We start from the raw sequence: 19,220 nt of genomic DNA, 5'->3' as shown, positions 1-19,220 counted from the left end.
CACTCTGCATTGCAGTATTCTATGAAACCAGGGCACAAACACACAAAGGCTAGGGCACATGGCAGTGTCGGGGTGGGGAGCTGAGCCAATGACCCGCCACAGGGACTGTCAAACACCCAGCAGCATTTGTATTGTATCTGGTGGGTTCTTTCTGGTTAGGAAGAGAAAGGTATGAGGTGGTGGTAGACATGCTGTTTTTACAGATAGGGCTTTGTTGAAGGAATGTGCTGAACTCATAGGCTATTGCTTTTTGTCTTCTCAGATGGAAACATTGCCAGTGAAGACAGCTCCCTCTCAGATGCCCTTGTTCTTGAGGATGGTAGGTTTATGCATTTCCTGCTTACAAACCTGGAGCTCAGAGTAAACAGAGATGAATTTGTAGGTAGTCTGGGGATTGCCTTGTGTAAAGGCAAGAGCCAGGTCAAAAGACAGCTGGGCTCCCTGCAAGCTCTCTCATTTCCCAGTATTCACCTATTTGGTTGGTAGTGGGTAGGTGCTGCATAAACCCATGTGTATTAGAGCTTTTCATCAGTGAGTAGTGCTTTATTTTTTAAGAAACCAAAAACTTTTTTTTTTTTTTTAAGGCAGGGTCTCACACTATTGCCCAGGCTGGAGTGCAGTGGCATGATCTCGGCTCACTACAACCTCTGCCTCCTAGGCTCAAGTGACTCTTCCACCTCAGCCCCACTAGGAGCTGGGACTACAGTGTGCCACCACACCTGGCTAATTTTTGTATTTTTTTTTTGTAGAGACTGGGTTTGCCATGTTGCTCCTGGGTTCAAACGACCCACCCACCTCGGCCTCCCAAAGTGCTGGGAGGATTATAGGCAGGAGTTACCATACCCGGCCCAAAACCACATTGTTAACTAGACAGAGAATCTACACACTAGGTATAGCTTCCTTTTGAGTATTCATAGTATCTAGAGGAAAAGGGTAGAAATTGATTTAGATCACAAGTCAAAGATTGAAACTCACTAGGAGAGTCTAAAGATCGTGAGGAGAAATGGAACAAACCTACTGTTGCTTCAAGGCAAGGCAGTAGTGAAAGCAAGAGGGGAGGTATCCTAGTAGACACACGCTCAGGCTGGAAAACTGTCTTCTTATTTCCCATTGAACTCTTAAAACCTGGCAGTTAGCAGGATATTTTCTTGGGAAATTCTTAAAAAAACAGAACTTGTCCTTCCCCCAACCCCTACCACCACCATACGTAGGGGAAGTAAGAATTCCAAACCCAGAACCATGTGAGAAAACTCCAGTGGATGTTTAACCATCACACTGGGAGGCGGGTGCATTAATTATATGGAAATATATTAAGTGGCAGTTAATTTTTCTGCCCTGTAGGGAAACCTCAGGCAGGCAGTGATAAGTGGCTGTTCAGATGGGAAACATAAAAGGTCCACACTAGTCATAGTAATAATGATAATTGCAATAATAATAATGATTGCTCTTGATGTGGGGGAAAGTCTGGCGGGTTCTTTACCCAGTCACCTTGGCTGTGCTATTAGAAATCAGACTGGAATATATTTGTCTGCTTCATTACACGCGGGGGAGGCCATTGGGCTACAAGGAAACGGGGGGCTTGAGCATCAGAGATCCCAGCCCTGTGATTGGCCTCTGAGTACCCCAGTCTCTCCTGGAAAGGGAACAAGAAAAATCGAGAGAGATTCCTTGGTAATAGAGGGGTGCCTGGAGCAATAGGTAATGTCAGTGGTAATTTTGAGTGGGTAATGTCAGCGGTAATTTTGAGTGGGTAATGTCAGTGGTAATTTTGAGTGGGTAATGTCAGTGGTAATTTTGAGTGGGTAATGTCAGTGGGTAATTTTGAGTGGGTAATGTCAGTGGGTAATTTTTGTGATTCTGGCTGCTTCCCCGTGTTCCGGATGCAGACCCTGGACTTCCTCACAGGTGTCAGCACATCCTTTTGCGTGCCACGGTCCCACGGCAGGCTATCTTTCTAGGGACTCTTCCTTCACTGATTTGAGGGCAAAGGAGGAGTGGGTGCATACTGGATGTCCATGGCTGGGGGACTGAGAATTAGGCTGTGAAACGAGTCACTGGAAATGGATTTAGGGGCAAGTGAATGGTAGTTGGTTGGTTGTAAGGTTTGCTTCTGTGCTTTTTTCCCCTCCACCTCCCGTCTCTGCCTTCCCTGTGAAGCCTGAATCGTTCCCTCCTCTCTCTTCTCAATGCTGACCTGCCCCAGCCTGAAGTCTTCATTCATCCCCCTCTTCAGTCTCTAGTTTTAGAATGCTGCCAGGTGAATAGTTCTAAAACAGGATTTTTCACCCTGATGCATCTGTGCTTAAGACGTTGCAAAGTTTTCCTGTGACTTTTCAAAATCTCAACTCCTTAGCTCAGAATTCCAGGCCCCCATCAGTCAGGCTCTTGGCTCACATGTGCACACAGAAGGCGGCTGTGCTGACCAGAGCTCCTCCCTCACTCCTCCTGCCCCACCTCACCAGCCCCTGCCCGGCCAGATGTGCCTGCAGCTGGTACCCTGCCCTCAGGGCCTCCACACTTTGGTTCAAGCCCTGCCTTCCTTCTCCTCTTTGCCTGCCCACTGCTCAAGCCCCTTCAAGACCAGCCTCTCCCACAGCACCTCCTAGACTCACTGAATTTGCTTTTCCTGAAAGTCTTCTAGCACACTGATGTGTTAGATCATTCCTTTCCTGGAGGCAGGGAATCATTTATTAATACATAATCTTTGTAGCTCATCTCCTTAAAGAAGTTTAAGACAGTTTCAAACTTAAAATATACAGAATGAAAAGAGAATAAACACAGCTCTGGGGAAAAAAAGCAAAGAGTAGACACCCGATCCACCCAGCAGGTATTTACAATGGACATATAGACCCTCATTCATTTTTTTTTTTCCTCCAACCAATGTTTATCAAGCACGTACTATGTGTCAGCTGAGGATCTAGCAGCAAATGAACAGACAAAACTCTCCGGGAACTCAGACCCTCCCAGAGTGAATTAGATGCTTAGCGTCTGTGGAAAGACAACACTAGAGCAGTAACTACATTTTGCTGTTTGGCGTGAAGCAGTCATTTGTTGGTAGTATTTAATGACGGTCAGACTTCACTCCATTCGTGTCTCATCCAAAGCGACGCGTCTCTTCCCATGCAGTCCCGCCTGCAGTGGAGGTTTGGCTTGCCCTGGTTTGGTTTGACTCGTCTTGACTTGTCTTGGCAACCGGGGAAGAGTCTCAGGGTTTCTCATTACAGGGGTGAAGGTGTGGGTTTGGCTGTATGGCTCCAAGGTGCGGGTGGATGGGGGTGGGGGCTCTGGCTCAGCCTGTGGGAAGGATGGCCGGGGCTCAGTTCCTCTCTTCCTGTCTTTGTGCAGAAGACTCTCAGGTTACCAGCACAATATCCCCCCTACATTCTCCTCACAAGGGACTCCCTCCTCGGCCACCGTCGCACAACAGGCCTCCTCCTCCCCAGTCCCTGGAGGGACTCCGACAGATGCACTGTCACCGCAGCGACTATGACAGGTCTCCCATCAAGCCCAAAATGTGGAGCGAGTCCTCTTTAGATGAACCCTATGAGAAGGTCAAGAAGCGCTCCTCTCACAGCCATTCCAGGTGAGCTGCGTCGTGAATGACGCCACATGAGGCCACCGTCCACGCTCTGTGATTGCTTCCACAATCAAAGGGCTGTCCCAAGTAGCATCCACGATGACAAAACCCACGTCAACCTAGTTCCTCCCCCTGGGGTTTGCCTTTCACGGGGCTGTGCTCACAGCGCCCTCTGCTGCCGACCCTGTTGAGGTACATTTTTGTGACTCAGAAATTGGGGCTTTGGCCCACAAACCACGTGATGACAGATGGTTTGAATGCTGTTAAATTCCAGAGGAATTAATTAGGAAATCTCAGGCAGCGCTATTCTGAAATGGCAAGTGAAAGTCCACTCGGAGCAATTGCAGTGGTTCATCCAGCAGAATTCTCCAGCCAAGCAGCTGAAATCCAAGCTGTGTATTATCAGCTCATTACCGGGCTGAACTTGTAGGGAGGTTTTTTTTTTTTTGGGAAAGCATTTGGGTCTGCTGCTCTGTTTTTCTCATTTCCTTTAATCACCCTACCAAGCTCCAAGGGGTGCCAGGACAGGTAAATATTTGTTTCTTGGAAAACATAAACTAAGGGCAGGACCGTCACACTGCCTGCTACAGAGAAGGCTGACCAGGATCTTTGTCTCGTATTGCCTAGGTAGGGAGTGGGGAGAGTGTTCAGGGACCAGGACTCTACCCACTGCTGGGGAAAGGCTGAGAACCACAGCAGAGGTCTGACCAAGCAAGGTGGGAGTCACGGGCGAGCTTCCCCACATGCTGGGATCGATGTCCTGAACTAGCCAGCCCCCCAGGAAAGGTGCTGTCTGTCTGCCGGTGACTACATGGCCTCCTTGGCTTTGCAGCAGCCACAAGCGCTTCCCCAGCACGGGAAGCTGTGCGGAAGCAGGCGGAGGAAGCAACTCCTTGCAGAACAGCCCCATCCGCGGCCTCCCGCACTGGAACTCGCAGTCCAGCATGCCGTCCACGCCAGACCTGCGGGTCCGAAGTCCCCACTACGTCCATTCCACGAGGTGAGTCTGCCCGGCCTTTGGGCCACCTCCCTGCTCAGACCAGGCCTTCCTTTTTAAAATTGGGCATTGCCAGCCCCAAGCTGGCCCAAATAATGGAGGAGCTGCAATCAGACCTGAACCCGGGAGGATAAATGAAGCAGAATAAAAAAACCAAGCTGGCGGCAGTCAACCCCCATTAGCCAAGAGACTCATGCAGAGGGCACTTGGAGCCAGCCAGCCAGAGAATCCCTGGGCTCCTGGAGACAGGGAGCATGAAAAGTTTCCTCATCAAAGCAGAGGCAGCAGAGGCTGGCTGGGTTAGCATGGGAAGAGCTCTTACATCTTTCTACTGAGGCCTAAATTTATACTGGACTTCCTTTAGTGCCTCAAAATGTAAATTCATAAAGAGCAAAAGAGCCAGGCAAAAATGAGGCTTCAGAATCATACCTTCTTTTTATTGGTTTGTTTGGGTTTTTTTTTTTTTTTTTTTTCCTCCTCGAAATGGAGTCTTGCCGTCACCCCGGCTGGAGTGCAGTGGTGCGATGTCAGCTCACTGCAACCTCTGCCTCCCGGGTTCAAGCGATTCTCCTGCCTCAGCCTCCTGAGTAGATGGAATTATAGGCACCTACCACCACGCCTGGCTAATTTTTGTATTTTTTAGTAGAGACGGGGTTTCACCGTGTTGGCCAGGCTGGCCTTGAACTCCTGACCTCAGGTGATCCACCCGCCTTGGCCTCCCAAAGTGCTGGGATCAGAGGCATGAGCCACCACTCCTAGCCACACCTTCTTTTTCTAAAAAGAAGCAAACCAGATCACAGAGGGCCACCTGATGGAGACTTTCAACCCCCTTCTGAGTGGCAGTCGGAAGTGGGACTCACCTCTTCCTGTGCTTAGCCAGTGGGGCCGCTGTGAATTTCACATGCAGTCCCAGCATCAGGCAACATCATCTGCCATGTGAGTGTTTCGCAAACGCACTTCCCTAAGCCTTGAGTGGACTCACACGAGCAGAATGAATTATAGATAAAGTAATGGTGTGGTGAGTATTTGCATCATTCTTTAATTATCTCATTTGCCACCAACCTTCTATTTCCCAGTTTTCACAGGAAAGGGGAGTCTATTTATATGGATTACGTAATAGTATTTGGTTAAATTATATGAAGGGCCTCTGTAAGACTGCTTTTTGATCTGATCTGTAAATATGGACATTTCATCTGGTTTGTGTTTTGTCTTTTTTTTTTTTTTTTTTCCAAGAGAGACAGGGTCTTGCCCTGTTGCCCAGGCTGGAATGCAGTGGTTTGATCACAGCTTACTGCATCCTCAAGTGATCCTACCTCCTCAGCCTCCTGACTAGCTGGGACCATGGGTGTACAACACTACACGCAGCTAATTTTCTAATTTTTTTGTAAGAGATGAGGTCTTACTATGTTGCAGAGCGTGGTCTCAAATTCCCAGGCTCAAGCAATTCTTCAGCCTCCTGAAGCACTGGGATTACAGGTGTGGACCACCGTGCCCAGCCCTATCTGGTTTAACCATAATACTAGAGTAATGATTCTGTGGTTCTCTTTGTGTCTATAGAATCATTTTACACTTTAAAAAAAAAAAAAAAAAAAAAAAAAAAAAAAAAAAAAAACCTCAAAAATCGAAACCCTCTGTGAGTCCTAGCTTCAGTCCCGCTTCCCACTGGGAATCAAGGTGGAGACGCCAGGTTCGCCTCCCGCCACAACCGGCAGTTTCATTCGCTGGAAACAACAGGCAGTTCCCGGATCCCCGGGGCAGCCCTGCTGAGTGAGACTCTGGCTTGCTGGGCTGGGGCCTGAGCCTGCGTGGAGGCCCTCAGTGCCCTCCTCAGGTCCCCCTCCTCCCCGGAGCACCCCTCCTTGGGCCCACCCCCCACCCCCAGACCAACCCGGGCCGTCTCCTGGCAGGTCGGTGGACATCAGCCCCACGCGACTGCACAGCCTTGCACTGCACTTTAGGCACCGGAGCTCCAGCCTGGAGTCCCAGGGCAAGCTCCTGGGCTCGGAGAACGACACCGGGAGCCCCGACTTCTACACCCCGCGGACTCGTAGCAGCAATGGCTCGGACCCCATGGACGACTGCTCGTCGTGCACCAGCCACTCGAGCTCGGAGCACTACTACCCGGCGCAGATGAACGCCAACTACTCCACGCTGGCCGAGGACTCGCCGTCCAAGGCGCGCCAGCGGCAGAGGCAGCGACAGCGGGCGGCGGGCGCACTGGGCTCGGCCAGCTCGGGCAGCATGCCCAACCTGGCGGCACGCGGGGGCGCGGGGGGCGCCGGGGGCGCCGGGGGCGGTGTGTACCTGCACAGCCAGAGCCAGCCCAGCTCGCAGTACCGCATCAAGGAGTACCCGCTGTACATCGAGGGCGGCGCCACGCCCGTGGTGGTGCGCAGCCTGGAGAGCGACCAGGAGGGCCACTACAGCGTCAAGGCTCAGTTCAAGACCTCCAACTCCTACACGGCGGGCGGCCTGTTCAAGGAGAGCTGGCGCGGCGGCGGCGGCGACGAGGGCGACACGGGCCGCCTGACGCCGTCGCGATCGCAGATCCTGCGGACTCCGTCGCTGGGCCGCGAGGGTGCCCACGACAAGGGCGCGGGCCGTGCTGCCGTCTCAGACGAGCTGCGCCAGTGGTACCAGCGTTCCACCGCCTCGCACAAGGAGCACAGCCGCCTGTCGCACACCAGCTCCACCTCCTCAGACAGCGGCTCGCAGTACAGCACCTCCTCCCAGAGCACCTTCGTGGCGCACAGCAGGGTCACCAGGATGCCCCAGATGTGCAAGGCCACGTCAGGTGAGAAGGGCGGCCGGGCGCACGTGGAAAGGCCTGGGGGCGAACTGCTCGCTGGTGTCAAGGGCTGCTGCCGGGAGGTACCCTTAGAATTGGGTGCAGTGAGGAACGGGAGTCATTAATTCTGGGAACCCTGCTGTCAGATGCCGGAGACTTGAGGTCTTTCAGGCCTTTGTTGACCCCCCACCCCGCCCCCCGCCCTGTTCTTACCCTAATCTTGCATATAAGGGTGCACTTGATCCTCCAGAGTGCACTGGGCCAGCCCCCCATTTCTCCTTGTAAGGACAGAAATCTAAGAAACTTAGGTAATGTCTCCGGGTTTATCCAACCAAAGGTGAGTCTTTTACCCTAGTGAGGGGAGTATTCCAGTGAAAGCCCACAGCTGCAGCTTGCAAAGGAAGCTGGGTTGGGGATGGGCTTGGGTCAAGTCTAAAGATTTGGCCAGTGTCTCCCCAGATGGGGGCAGACTGGCTAATAACCAGAGTGCCAGAGCTGGGCGTTTGACAGAATTCTTGACTGCTCCTGGCTTTCCCTTTTCGATGATGATATGCCACAGCCACAAACTATATTTTTGTTAAGTGTCTTCAATATCCTTGATGGTATGTCTGAAAATTTCCCTCATATTCTTGTAGTCAAGAGCATTGGGTGGTATTGAATCAAGTTTAAAAAACAAATGGAAGAAACCACCCATTCCTTTAAGTTACATTTAATAACAGTGACAGTGACCAACATGAGCAGTTGCCTTGTGCTCTGGTCACAGCACTGGCTTATTAACATACTCTTACCACTCAGAGAGGGTCACTGAGAAGAACAGAAATGGTAAACATTGTAAGAATAAAATGAGAGTCAGAAGCAAATGGGAGGAACTCTGAGTCAGGAATTTGGCAAAGATCAGGGGAAAAAGTGACCTGAGATAAGGGGGGGTTCATCTTTGGGGAACTGGAGGAAATTCTTGGCGCCTGGAGACAGCAGGGCAAAGAGGAAGAACCTGGCTGCCCAGGTGAGCCAGGCTCCGGCATTCTATCCCCACATCCCCGTGGACATGTTTATTAGGGTCCATTGGCCAAATGACAAGCTCCAGAGATCAGGCAATAGTGGGTGTTCCGTGGACTTCAAGGTCCTAGAACCTTCTTTATGCTCCTCCTTCATCTGTAAAATAGCCCAGTGAAATTTGCCATTGACTCCCCAGGAAGATCTTGAGTATGATCATCTGTGACCCTATTAGATAAAGAACCAACGTGTTGTAAATATCTCCAAACAGGAGGGTTTATGTTCTATCAAAATTGCAGCACTTGTCTAGTAGATTTGCTTTATGTAAAGAGATTAGATCTTTTGGAACATATTTTAGACTAAAATTTTTAAGAAGCTGTATTTGAGGTTTACTGATGGAAAACATTCCATTACCAAAAAAGCAAAGGATGCATTTAAGTAGGATTGACTTCCTACTAAATCTTTCCAACTGGACTTCCATATTGCCTACATCAAAAAATGCCTAGTGCTCAGGTTTGGATGAGCTATTAAAAGCCCTGCTCCCTCCCTTCAAAGTGCACTACAGTAGCAATGATAAGCCTGAAACAGCAGAGAGAACAGGCTCTGAGAACCTTTCTGGATGCCCTCTCTTCACAACGGAGAGAAACAATTTCACAACGGGGCTACACTGAAAATGCCCTGGGGCCAGAGAAATATGTCATCCCTGTATGAGCCCTGCTCAGGTCTCACTCAAAGGACTATGTGGACATCAGGCTCTTTGCTGCTGTTAAAGCCGTCACCATCCCTGTGGCCACTTCCTGGTGGCAAAGTGAGGACCTAGGATCCCGGGTCAACTTGACTCAGAATGAAAGTGCATGGTAGTGGGGAGAAAATAGAATTGGTGGGATGCAGAGATGGTTCCCCACTGTGACCATGCCATAGGGATGCCAAGACCCTGCCCTGGGGTCCTTTCCAGAATCCCTGGAAATGGTGACCTCTGGCCACTGGGTTGGTGTCGGCCAACAGGTCACAAGCTCCTCCACCTGTGTCTGATCCCTGTCTGCTCTCTGCCTTTCTTGCACCACCTGCATATAGCTGCCTTACCTCAAAGCCAGAGAAGCTCGACACCGTCAAGTGAAATTGGAGCCACTCCCCCAAGCAGCCCCCACCACATCCTAACCTGGCAGACTGGGTGAGTTCTCCTTCCATGTTCTTCACTGTGTCAGCTCGAACGAGTGTCATAGATATTCAGATCCTAGTGATATAAGGATAAGTCAGTAAATGGACGATGAGCATTCGTCACTGGGAAGTGTCTTCAAGAGAAGTCCCATGATCCGCTGTCATCTCTGCCTACTCCTTTATAGAGGTGAACTGCCTGTGTTCTCTTAAAGTAGACGGTGGTCCTTGGGATGTGGGGAGATGGAAGCAGGAAGTGGGACTGTGCTGCTTTGGTCAGATTTCCAGACAGCATTTGATTTCAGTTGGGATTACACCCAGGCACGAATGTCAGGGGGAGAAAGAGAGCTGAAGACAGCAAATACCCTGAGAGGCAGGTGAAACGGCCACTGTCTTAGGATGTCTCAGGGTGCAAGAAAAAAGGCTGTGTCCTGGCCAAGCACTTGCTCTTTATCAACACACAAAGGAGGTCAGGCGCCCTGAAGCCTTCAGCGGAAGCTGTACACAGCAAAATAAATGAAACCGACAGGCGGCTCTTTTGATAGCCTGACATGTTCGCCTACAGTATTATCATCTCGGGGCCAGTGAGGCTGTTCTGACCTAGTGGAGGGTCTGGCAGACACAGGTAACCCACCTGGCCCTACAGCACCTGCCTCTTCTGTTGCCCCTGTGACATCACTCTAAGTAGATGTTAGGTTCTGTCAACATCTCTTGGTTAGAGGAGTAAGGAGTCCCCTTCCTTGGTTTGGTGGAGCATCAGGGGGATGTCTGGGAAAATCTGACAACTGGCTGTGAGTTGAATCATGAGAAAAGCACAATTCCAGAATTGGCTCTAATGCCTGCCTTTCAGGCTGTCATACTTGGCCTTTTTTCTTTTTTTTTGAGATGGAGTCTCACTCAACTGTTGCCCAGACTGCAGTGCAGTGGTGCAATATCAGCTCACTGCAACCTCCACAGTTCAAGTGTTTCTCCTGCCTCAGCCTCCCTAGTAGCCGGCATTACTAGTGTGCATCACCACACCTGGCAAATTTCTCATAGAGACAGGGTTTCACCACGTTGGCCAGGCTGGTCTCGAACTCCTGACCTTAGGTGATCTATCTGCCCACCTCCGCTTCCCAAAGTGCTGGGATTAGAGGCACTGGCCGGCATTTTTATTCCTGCAGGTTTATCTGTAGTAATTTTTTACACGAGGTTTTCTGGAGCCTTCATTTTTGGCAAGAGAGAAAGGGTCCTAACACTTACTGAGTGCTTGCTGTGTACTCAAAGGCTGGGAGCAGCTTCTAATACACAGCTCATATAATCCTTATCGTCCCTTGGCAACAGAAATACCCAGACATTTTAGTTTCATAGATGAGGCTCAGAGAACTAAGTGCCTGGCCCAAAGTCTGACAGCTGGAGGGAGCATGGAATCCTAGCTCTGCCCTCTGTGACCCCAAACCCTGTCTTTTCCCACTATACCGGTAGTTAAGTGTGGTCCCAAAGCAGCAGCACGTGAGAGCCTCACCCAGGATCTTATCAGAAATGCAAAATCTCAGGCTCACCTGTAACCTAAAAAAAATCCAAAACTCAGGGTGGAACCCAGCAGGCTGCATTCTGATAAGCCCTCCAGGTGACGCTGACACACAGTCAAGTTTGACAATCACTGAACAATCACATGCTGCCTCTGTATTCCTTTTAAAATAAGGGGAACTAGAGCCCCAACTCGCTGTTCCTGTGTCTGCTCCTACTTCTTGGGCTGTCTGTCGGGCAGTAGCTGCCCCTCTGTCCTTAACTCTATATCATTAACACCTACTCACGTACCACCCACACCCCAGCTCTCACCTGTGTGGCCAGGCAGCCTCTGCAAGGTTTAGGGTCTAAGAGTCTCACCAAGATTAACTCATAAAAGAATGACACACCTTTCATATATATAATACATACCTCCAGTGACTAAACAAGAAACTTAAGATCCCTCTGTAGATCTTTTCTGAATCATGCGCAGTCTCACCTGATCCAAATATATGATTGTATTTGGCAACAGGCTCTGAAATGTACAAGCACTCCTCAGGGTCCTATGCATATAAGATGGTCTTGAAACTTGCCTATTTCACCATCTACAACTAGTGAGGACTCAAGACAAATCTGAAACAAAACAGCTATTTTGGTTCTTGCGTAAACTCTTTGCTATGATGTGACACGAAATGAGGCCATGGGTAAAAAGTGCCAAAGAGGGCCCATCCCTCCTAACAAATTATGTCTTTTGACTCAATTATGGGGACTGAAAGTACTGCATGACTTGTATGATCTGTTGCTAACTCAGGTATCTAATCAGTGGGCCTTTCGGATGTATTACTGAGCTGCTAATCGTGTCTGTGTCAGTTTCTTTCTGTAACATGACCTCTCTTCTCTTCCTCCTCCTGCTTTCCTTTGTTCAGAGAAGCAACAGAAAACTCACCCATTCTGGATGGGTCTGAGTCTCCACCTCACCAAAGTACTGATGAATAGAGGTACCGTAAGAGGAGTTTTGTTCCTACTGCCCATAAGTCTGTGGTCCCACATGTGCTGCATGTGTGTTGCTTTTCTCCGTGTCACCGTTTCCACAAGGATACATCTGAATGCTGTATTTATGCCTTATTTCCAGATACATGGGGAACTATATGTTTTTAGATGGAGGTTCTTACATCAGATGTTAGATATTCCCAACACTGCTTCCCAGAAAAGACCCCCAGAGTATGTTTTGAGACAGAGTCTTGTTCTGTTGCCCAGGCTGGAGTGCAGTGGCGGCATGATCTTGGCTCACTGCAACCTCTGCCTCCCAGGTTCAAGTGATTCTCCTGCCTCCCTAGTAGCACAGGTGCACACGTGGCTAATTTTTGTATTTTTAGTAGACAGGGGGTTTCGCCATGTTGGCCAGGCTAGTCTCGAACTCCTGACCTTAAGTGATCTGTGCGCCTGGCCCCAAAGTATGTTTTAGACTCACCATGTTCTACCTATATTCAAATATTTGTAGACATTTTACTGTTAGTAATCAGTGTCCCTGAAAAGAACAGCATCGCTGCAATGTAAGTTTCAAAGCACCAAGGGCAGACTGAGTTGATCCAGAAGCACCCCCATCGTTTCATCCCAGCATTCTTAACAGCTGTGCTGAGTACCAAAGGCTATGAGCACTGCTTTTCGAAATGTCCATAAGCCAGCATTTTTATTGCTACCACCATCACCCAGGAGCTCGTTAGAAAGTTAGACTCCTGGGCACCACCCTGGCCTACTGAACCTAGTGTGCATTTAACAAGATTCCTGAGTGAATAAAATGCATGTCGAAATTTGCAAAGCACAGGGGCAGAAAACACCTGGTCTGGTTCCCAGCCCCAGGACCCTTAGAGTCTAACTGGGACAGAAGGCACTGAAATCAAATTGCCTATCAGGAGATATACGAGGAGCATGAGAAACTGCCACACTTATGTATTCAGTGCTCTAAGACTTCGAAACAAAACGCTGAGAGGATTCAGAAATGTAAGGGTCACTTTTGAGTTCATGGAGACGTTATGTGAGCCTGGCTCAGAAGCCTGCGGTGGGAGGAGGGAGTTGAGACAGGGAGAGACCATTCCAAGTGCAAAAACACGGATGCACAGACAAGGGTGAGGGGTGGTTAACAGAGAGTCTTGTTTCCTGTAGAGAAAAAACTGGACTTTTGACAAGCTTGGACAATATTGCAAAGTTGGCAGATGGGGAATCGGGGGACAGGGACTTAGGCTTTGGAAGGAAGGTAGACCACCCCCCGGCCAGTGCCAGAAAAAAGAAGAGATTTTGAGATAGGATGATGTCATGAGAGCAGTATTTTTGACGTGGGAAGAATGGCCTTTTTCTCCCCCAGTATGGGAGGGCCAGTCATCTCATCTGCTAAAGGTGATGGAGGTTGGGATGATAGCCAGAACTAGAATTAACCAGGTTTGAAAGAGCTGCTGTGGAAATGTAGGCACATCTGCTTGAAATATCTACATACTGCGTGTGCATGCTCACGCATACATGTGTGCACATGCAGGGACACACCTACATATACTGAGCAACAGCACCTTCCCAGACCAGGTAAGACAGAATGCCTCTAGAGGGCCTCGTCCCCAACTACAGGACTATTCAGCAACCCAAGTATGTGCTACCAGTTGTTTTGTAAGTTATACATTTACAAAAATAATTCCGTTTGAAATTCCTCCCTCCCAGCAGCCCCACCTCCCTATGTCAAGCACTTATAAACCACACAATCCTGTGAGATGTGGGTGAATTTGCCATCTGTCTGGTACCAGAGGGCCCCTGGCCAGTACGCTTTGCAGGCCACACGTCTCTGAGCATAGTCCTGGGAAAGGGCATTCTTCCTGTGGAAAGCCCCCACAGGCACTGGCCTCACAGATTCTGATGTTGTCACTTCTGTGACCCAGACTGCCCAGTGCTAAGCTGCTCTGCTGGGTCACAGTTTAAAGAGCACAGCTACATCTTCATCCTGCCCCAGCTCATGGTCCAGTGAATGATGGACTTAGCTTTACTAGGGCAACTATTTAGTGGCCCCATTTGTATTATTCATGAAGAATAAATGCTTCCTAAATGGTCTCTCTCATTTAATTTTGCTTTCGTAGCACATGGCATTCCTTGACTATTACCCTAAAATTGAATTTGTACTGAAAGGCTTAGCTGAGCAGCCAGAACAAGGGTCTATTCCCCCAACTTGAGAATAAGAGACCAATACATGAAGCAACATTTATAGCTTTAAAACTACCTTACATACTTCAGTAATGATGGGGAAGCACTAAGAAAGATTCTGTGTAAGACATCACAATTTTGGAAAAATACATCTTTACCTCTTTTCCTCCAGCTCTGTTTCCTCAGAGGCAGGAGCAGGCCAGTGGTTTCCATACTGTGGCCCCTCGGGGAGCCACCTGAGAACCAAACCACCAATCCAGCATCTCCCACCCCATCATCCAGATCCCAATGCCCTGTCATGTATGGGTTCTGTGACCCAGAAGGAGAACAGCACAGGCCAGCTAAGGGTTAGGCTCTTCACATACCGAATAAACCACCACAGGAACCCTTAACCTCATCTACTGCCTTATCCAGACATCACTGTTTTGAACTCAGTGGTGTCTCCTTGAGCCTTTATGATCAATACATAGTGGACTTTTGGCCCCTGTGAAGCAGGTTATATTGTCACAATTATTACTCAACAGTAATAGTTTGAACCAGAAACTGTTCAGGATCCAACATAAAAGATAAGTCAACCTCATTTTATAATATTAGCCTATTTAAGAGTGTTTTTCAAAGTGTGTTCTGTGGATCTTCATAGGTGATACTGTTCCAGAAGTTCTGGGGCAAACAGTAATCCAGGACTTCTCAGAACCTTTAATATATATATTTACATTTCAGGCCTCTGAAAGGCAGACTCCTCAAATGTATTTATCCATGGAACTTTTTTTTCCCCTCAGAGCAACTCACAAGACCACTTTGGGAAACACTGGCTACAGTGGTTCCTTAGATCTCATGAAGCCCCTTAGGGAAGTTTTGTCCCAAACAGAGCCAGATCATGTTCGTGTTAGAAACAAACATTTCATCAACAGTTTAAGAAACTACTTACATGTGCCAGTATTCATTAGTTACATATGAAAAACTCCGTTTAACAAGCGTAAGCAAACAAGAGCATGTACCGGCTGATGTCACTGGAGCCTGGGCTGGCTGGGTCTCGTTCCATCTCTAGCTCTGCTTCCTCCTCCTGTTAACTTCGTTCTCGGGAGGAGATGACATCTCTGTGGTTTCAAAGCTGCTCAGGCACATGGCCATCTTTGAACCAGGGATTGTGATCGGGGGACTCTCACTGGCCCAGCCCCACTGGGTTCCTTGTCCCCTGGTCCCCCCGGGAGTGAGGATGGCAGCATGGTGGAGAGTACCACCAGGACCACATGGAATTAGGGAGAGATTGTCCCCCTAAGAGAAACACAGGACCCCTGGAGGGCCCAACCACCTCTCCCCTTAGAAGTTTTTCAGTCAGGCACAATTCAAAAGTCAGCTCAGGGTGGAAAGAAAGTTTGCAGGACAGGTGTCCCAGAAACGTCCACTTACCACCTACATATAGTAATACCCGGGGCCAGTGTCATAATCAAGGGCCTTTTCTTACTTTACTTCTGAAGCTGGTTTATTTCTGGTGCTCCAAGCACAGGACTCTCATTAAAATCCACCAGTATGTGCACAGATGCCTTGGGATTTTCCAGCTTTCATGGATTTTCAGGCCAGATGAGAAACATTTACAACATCCAGTTGTTCCTAGAGAGGTTAGCAAATGAAACAAAGCTGGGGATGACTGCTGATTCTCAGTCATGAAGCTGTGTTTGGTACTGAAATGCTCCTAAAACTCACCTGCTCCGAACTACATTGGGTTAGGGTCCCCTCCTGTCACCCATCCCTCACCACTCCCCTAGCCCTCCCCACGGGGAGATCAGTTGCAGGAGACGAATTCAAAGGGCTCATTCAGGATCATTGCAGCGAGGCTTTTTCCTAATCATGATCCCTAGTAATGACTATCGGCTTCCACCTATCTGTGATTGCTTCTAGAGATTTAAGAATTACTTCTACCCAACCTAAATGGTGATACCTACCTAAAATACTTAAAAAAAAAAAAAAAAAAAAAAGCCTTTTATTTTCTTCTATAGACTTTCCTGTATATCTTAAATGAACACACTTTTATAATCACAAAACAATACATGTAATTTACAATAAAGCAATGTCACCATTTTTTTTAAACTTTTAAAACACAATTCAAAATACCACCGCAGTTTCACTATAGGGAAACCTCACATTTCGAATGTTCTTCCAGGACAGAAAAAAAATGTCCTAGTGACATCTGGTTAGCCCTGGGGTCTCACGGAGGACAACCCCGTGTGGGAAAAGTCCCCTGAGGACAGCCTGGAGGGTCTGGCTTCGGCTGCATCTGAGGATCACCTGGTGGGAGCTTTGGCAGCTCCCAGCGCTCAAACACACCCCAAACCAATCAGGCCATTGTCTCCCGAGGCGGGGCCCAGGCATGAGTATTTCTGAGAGTTCCCAGGTGCTCCCCGGATGCAGCCACGTTGAAGAACCAGCACACAGAGTAAGCGTTACCTTCCATTTTCCTCCACAAATGCTCTAGGTTTCAGGTGGCACCTTTGTGTGGATTCTGGGGCCTTCTGTACACGCAGCACTGTTGAGGGTCTCAGGCCTCACTGCTCTGAACAGGAAAGACTCGTGATTAGCACAGGGCCCTGTCAAGGTGAACACATCCTTCTCAGTCTAGGCCTGGCTGAGCCCATCCTCCTCCACTAACTGTCTCATCTCCTTTCTTGGGCCTCCCACAGGAGCTACAATGATAGCTGTTTCCTGGATTCCTCCCTCTATCCAGAACTAGCTGATGTCCAGTGGTACGGGCAGGAAAAAGCCAAGCCCGGGACCCTCGTGTGAGCCAGCCCGGCCTAATCTGACCGCCTCAACGCCATTCTGAGATCACCTCACTGCCTCTCATTTGCCTTACCCAGACGCACCGTCACCCTGCACCAGCTTCGGCCCTCAGCACTTTTTTTCTCCTGTCTCCGCATTCCCTCCCCCTCGAAAACCTGACTGAGGAGACACTCTGGAAGGTTCCGGTCCCACTGTGTGTCCCCTGGCGCTCTTGCCCATAGAGAGCCAGACACCAATCCTCAATGGCACCTTGGTGGCTTCCCTCTGCCATGACAGCCCCTAGGCCAGGAACCGTCAGGGGGGCCGGCTGGCATCCAATTCCTGCGGACAAGTAGCATTGGGAGAGAACAGGAAAGGGGACTTGAGTTACAGGGTGACCCAGAAAGACGGTCAGCTGTGTCCAGCCTGCCACCCGTACGTAGGCCAATCAAGCACTTCATGAAGAGGAGGCCTCGTGGCATATTCAGTTTACACCTGAAATATTCCTCGATGGGACAGCTTGTGGGGAGTGGCTGTGGGGGAAGGGGAGGATGAGAAAGGAAGCTCTCGACACCAGAGATGCATCGGAGGACCACGATCAGTTCTATGCTGCCAAAGATTAAAAATAAATAAAAACATAAAAAATTAAGAGGGGCCAAGAGGAAGACATTCTTTCTGCAAGGAAATTTCTTTTAAATTCTGAACTGCTACTACACACAAGTGTAAGTCAACCCTGTGTAAACTGGTGTCCTCTCTCTAGCCCTCTCCCTTACCGGCCCACGTCTCTCTCCGTAGAGCGCCTGAGAAACTGCCCCAATGCCACAGTGAAGACGAGGGAGTCTTGGCTGGCATTGCCGACTCACAGCCGCCATCCATCTGGACACGAAGGAAGAGAGACCTGCAGGAGTCATGGAGGGCACCATTAGCCCCGGTCCATGCAGGGGGTTCAGCCAAGCCCAAGACTCAACGCTGCTTTCCTTTCAGGATTTGTAGTAACATAAGGTGATAATGGCCAAAAGTGGTTCTCTCTCATTAAAACAAACCAGTAAAAGCGTATCCTATTTTTTTGCACAAGGTGTTTCATTTTCTTTTTTATGGGAAACCAAGGGAAAAGCACATTGCGATCCATTCAGTGTTTAACTATTGTGCCTCATTTTCTGTTCGTTAGCACTTGTGTGACAAAAGAGCTCAGATCCGACTTCTCCCATGTGTCACTTATTCCAAGAACCCAACTATGCCCTTAGGTAGAAAGATTTGACTCATGTGTCTACTAGCCAACAGGCAGAGCAGGGTTGAAAAAAATACCAGCTCCCAAAGGGCCCATGTGTCCACATCATCACTCACTGTCATGCACCACATTTGTGTGCAGATACCAAAAGAGGAAAGAAAAAAATTAATGTGTGGGAGCTGCACGTTTACATGTATTTTAAGCTACACTTCAAACACAACTGGAAAGCCATCAATCTTCAAAGGCCTCAAAAACACTTTTATAATAATAAGTGCACAACTTTAGTTGGGTTATTCAAGATGGCACAAAAAGGTTTCCGCAGAGGTGGTGTTGCTGTGCTTTGGGCGCAAGTGGTTGGGGGGTGGGGGGTGGGGGGTGGGGGTGGAATTTTTTTCTCACTCTAATGACTTCCTATTGGAAAGACATTGACAGCCAGGGACAGGAGCCAGGGTGGGAGTAGTTTTGTGGGAAAGCAGAACTGAAGTTAGCTTAAGCATAAAAAGAAAAGAAAAATCTTCGCTTTTCATGTATGTGGAATCCAAGAATAACCATAGGCTGTACCAGACCAGGAGGGTAAGGATGGATACTAAAACGAAATAAATACCAAGGTATTCCTTCTGCTGCAGCCTGGAGACCACCGAGAGTCGAGCTGGGGCACACGCACCTGGCCAGGACAAGGCGGGCCGTGGCCTCCTCCACCAAGTTTCTGTAGACGATTCAGGGCCTGCTTTCCCCAGCTCCATGCATGGCTAGACTGGTGATTCCAGCATGCAGAAGGGATTAATATTCCCAGAATGCTTTAAGTGTACACCTGCAGGACAAATAGAAACCAGTTATGATATTATTAAATGATTCTAGGGATTCATTGGGGGATATTTTTGTTGCTTTTATTTTCATGGTTAGAGCTACAAAGAGCAGTGATTTTTTTTTTCTCCCTTCCCCATTCAGAAACATGATACATAGGGTCATTTTTCTTTCTCCCAAAGAAGATTCATGAAGAGTCAGACTGAACTGTGTGCAACACGAAAAGTCAAAAGGGAAAAGGAAGGTGATGAGG

The 19,220-nt window shown here is 48.8% G+C and overlaps 1 protein-coding gene and 1 long non-coding RNA gene across 14 annotated transcripts in view; one reads left to right on the top strand and one right to left on the bottom strand.

Annotated features, from left to right (window-relative positions):
• Positions 1 to 17,991, top strand: part of FRMD4A (FERM domain containing 4A) — a 692,609-nt gene extending 674,618 nt beyond the window's left edge. For 7 of the 13 annotated variants that reach the window (XM_037983470.2, XM_037983471.2, XM_008002322.3 and 4 more), the window contains 6 exons: positions 263 to 319; positions 3,346 to 3,583; positions 4,410 to 4,577; positions 6,482 to 7,368; positions 9,430 to 9,526; positions 16,857 to 17,991. In XM_037983470.2, the coding sequence (XP_037839398.2) occupies positions 263 to 319; positions 3,346 to 3,583; positions 4,410 to 4,577; positions 6,482 to 7,368; positions 9,430 to 9,526; positions 16,857 to 16,959 (1,550 nt within the window). In that variant the 3' untranslated portion in view covers positions 16,960 to 17,991. Of the gene's footprint in view, positions 1 to 262; positions 320 to 3,345; positions 3,584 to 4,409; positions 4,578 to 6,481; positions 7,369 to 9,429; positions 9,527 to 11,924; positions 11,997 to 16,856 lie in introns of all 13 variants that reach the window. The other 6 variants (XM_008002332.3, XM_037983472.2, XM_037983477.2 and 3 more) reach the window with 4 other exon arrangements.
• On the bottom strand, positions 9,514 to 16,914 carry LOC119618821 (uncharacterized). Its single transcript, XR_005235188.2, has 3 exons — positions 16,624 to 16,914; positions 15,644 to 15,789; positions 9,514 to 9,589 (listed from the first exon to the last, which is right to left on the bottom strand). It is a non-coding gene; the product is annotated as an uncharacterized lncRNA (long non-coding RNA).
• Positions 17,992 to 19,220: the final 1,229 nt, after the last annotated feature.

The sequence above is a fragment of the Chlorocebus sabaeus genome, chromosome 9, assembly GCF_047675955.1.
Source record: "Chlorocebus sabaeus isolate Y175 chromosome 9, mChlSab1.0.hap1, whole genome shotgun sequence".
NCBI classification, from domain to species: domain Eukaryota; kingdom Metazoa; phylum Chordata; class Mammalia; order Primates; family Cercopithecidae; genus Chlorocebus; species Chlorocebus sabaeus.
This window is presented reverse-complemented; position numbering and strand designations above follow the sequence as displayed.